We start from the raw sequence: 3216 nt of genomic DNA on the forward strand, positions 1-3216 counted from the left end.
GACCTGCCTGAGTCCAACCATAGCAGCACCTAGACCTGCCTGAGTCCAACCATAGCAGCACCTAGACTTGCCTGGGTCCAACTATACCAGCACCTAAACCTGCCTGGGTCCATCCATACCAACACCTACTCCTGTCTGAGTCCAACTATACCAGCACCAAGACCTGCCTGAGTCCAACCATAGCAGCACCTAGACTTGCCTGGGTCCAACTATACCAGCACCTAAACCTGCCTGGGTCCAACCATACCAACACCTACTCCTGTCTGAGTCCAACTATACCAGCACCTAGATATGCTTTGGTCCAACTGTACCAGCACCTAGTCCTGCCTGAGTCAAACCATACCATCACTTAGTCCTACCTGAGACAAACTATACCAGCACCTTGACCAGCACCTAGTGTTGCATGAGTCCAATCATACCAGCACCGACCTATACCAGCCTTAGACCAACCATACCAGCACCTAGTCCTGCCTGAGTCCATCCAAACCAGCACCTAGTTTTTCCTGAGTCCAACCATACCAGCACCTAATCTTGCCTGAGTCCAACCACAACAGCACCTAGACCTGCCTGAGTGCAACCATACCAGCACCTAGACCTGCCTGAGTCCCGTGCAGAAGAACCAGAACCCAAAGAAAGACAAGGACCTGCTGGGAGAGACAGAATCCAGTTCTACAAACTTTAGCAGAAGAGTCGTCTACAAGTGGATACTGTGCCTTCTCCTCTGCTTCCTGCTGCTGCTGCTGCTGCTGAGGTTTCAGTGCCTCCCTGCTTCATATCACTACAGGAATCCCTTCTGTCCATCTATTACATCTAGGTAACCCCCTAGATATTTGCAAATAAAAAGGAGGGGGGGGGGGCTCGCAGAAGGTATAAATGTCACCTGATTGACTGAATTTCTTTTAAAGAAAAAAAATCCCCACCCCCAAACACACACACACACACACTCACACACACACACTCACACACTCACACATACACACACACACATTAGGAGACCGCCCACCGCAGACAGCTAAGACCCCCTTATAGATTTAAAGAGAGACTGCATAGCCCTGACGTTCATTCAATAGTACGATCATAGGCAGCAGAGCCCTCAGTCCAGCGTCTGCTACACTATCACGTCCTCTCCACTTGAGATTGTCCCTTCTGTGTCTGGACTGAATATGTTAAATCGCCCGGGCTTGCTATTACTCCTCACTATCTTTCTGTGTCATCTCATGGAAGATCACACTGTTCAGGGTAAGCAGATCAAGTCACCTTTCTTTTATGTTTTAGCCTCTGATTACTGTTACTATTATTATTATTATTATTATTATTATATTATTATTATACTTATTATTATTATTATTATTATTATTAATATTATTATTATAATTCCTTCATTATAATGCATAGTGGGAGTACAGGTTAGTGGGATAGGAACTGGACTTATTTCTTATTTAATCGGAGCACAAAAGAAAAAAAAAAAAAACACTTTACTCAGTTTTGCGATTCTGCAGCCGCACAGAACCTGCGTCGCTTTTTGTTGCAAAGTTTGCAAAGTGGATTTTCTTCGTCAAGCTGGTCTGTGATGGTTTTCAATGGGATTAAAAGAAAGGAGAGAAAAAAAGTTTGTTTCCATCTGTGGAGTTTGGAGCCCGTGAGACATTCTAGCAGAGCTTTTATCAATGGAGCGTTTGGGAGACTGCGATCTGCGTCTGATCTTTGCGCTGACGCAGGTTACTGCTGTACTTTGAGCACATTACTAGATACTTTGAGTGCTGTGTGGGGCTTTAATAAGTTACTCTGGTTATGGAGAAAGTATCCAGCTAGGCTGCAGGAGCCGGAGATTTCGAAACAATGTAGTAAGACTGTCAAATGTTCTGCATCCCACTCAGATTGCAACATAATGGCACACATTGTAATAGAGACACCTAGATCTGACGCACATGATACTGGCAGAAATGCAGGCATCCCCTGTCTGTAGTGTAGGGGGTGCAGATTAACCATGTGAGGGCTGCCACTTCCAGGAAGGGGTCCCCCCACCCCTTCCTTCCCCTTTGGGCTGGGGGGTCACTGGTGTTACACCTTACTGCCGGGGGTTATGGAGCAGGACAAATGAAAGTAAACAGTGTAGTGGAAGTGGGTGCAGGGAACACGTGTCTTGTCTGGGTGGCACTGATGTGGCTGGGCACTGTGTCTTACAGCTGGCAACTGTTGGCTTCAGCAATCCAGGAATGGACGGTGCCAGGTGCTCTACAGGACTGAACTCAGCAAAGAGGAGTGCTGCAAGACTGGCAGGCTGGGCACCTCCTGGACAGAAGAGGATGTACCCAACAGCACCCTGTTCAAATGGATGATATTTAACGGAGGGGCACCGCACTGCATTCCCTGCAAAGGTAGGGCACTGCCACATTGGGGCATTACTTCTCCTGCTGTTGTGTTATTTATTCCATATGATAATGGTGCATGTCCATGTATAAATATACATAATGGTGCATATACTGTAAATATATATATATATATATATATATATATATGATAATGGTGCATGTCCATGTATAAATATACATAATGGTGCATATACTGTAAATATATATATATATATATATATATATATATATATATATATATATATATCATGATAATAGTGCATACACACACATACATATATTTATATATATGCATATATATATAAGCATGATAATGGTGCATGTATGTAAGATAGATAGATAGGTAGATATAGATTAGATACTGTTGATAGATAGATAGATAGATAGATATAGATTAGATACTGTTGATAGATAGATATTGGTATACAGTCTTCTAGCTTGTTCTTATAGAGTTTCACAATGGTCTCATATAACGGAGATGTCTATGTACATTATTGGAGTGGGGTGTGGAGAGGGATCTGTTTCCCATAGACCTCACCACAGTCATTAGGGATACATTCTGAAAGCTGTTCTGTATTTGACACACACACACACACACTCACCCCCCCCCCCCCCCCCCCCCCTCCTCTCTCTCTCTCTCTCTCTCTCTCTCTCTCTCTCTCTCTCATACCTGGGATCCTCTAGTCTGGATTGTAGTTTTCAGATTGCGGCCACCTAGAGTTGATTATTAAGTGTTAGTTTCCAGGAGGGGGGGGGGGGGGGGTTATTAAAGTAGTGAAAGCGACATCTGCACTCAATTTTGAGCAGCTTTCTGGGAGAGCTCTTGCTCCCTCCCGGTAGGTCA

The 3216-nt window shown here is 44.4% G+C and overlaps 1 protein-coding gene across 1 annotated transcript in view; it reads left to right on the forward strand.

Annotated features, from left to right (window-relative positions):
* Positions 1 to 941: 941 nt before the first annotated feature.
* Positions 942 to 3216, forward strand: part of FST (follistatin) — a 6543-nt gene continuing 4268 nt past the window's right edge. Inside the window, exons 1-2 of the mRNA XM_083153715.1 lie at positions 942 to 1239; positions 2187 to 2378. Coding sequence (XP_083009841.1) covers positions 1164 to 1239; positions 2187 to 2378 — 268 coding nt within the window. The 5' untranslated portion in view covers positions 942 to 1163. The remainder of the gene's footprint in view (positions 1240 to 2186; positions 2379 to 3216) is intronic.

This window comes from Crinia signifera, chromosome 1, assembly GCF_055691185.1.
Source record: "Crinia signifera chromosome 1, ASM5569118v1, whole genome shotgun sequence".
Classification (NCBI taxonomy): Eukaryota; Metazoa; Chordata; class Amphibia; order Anura; family Myobatrachidae; genus Crinia; species Crinia signifera.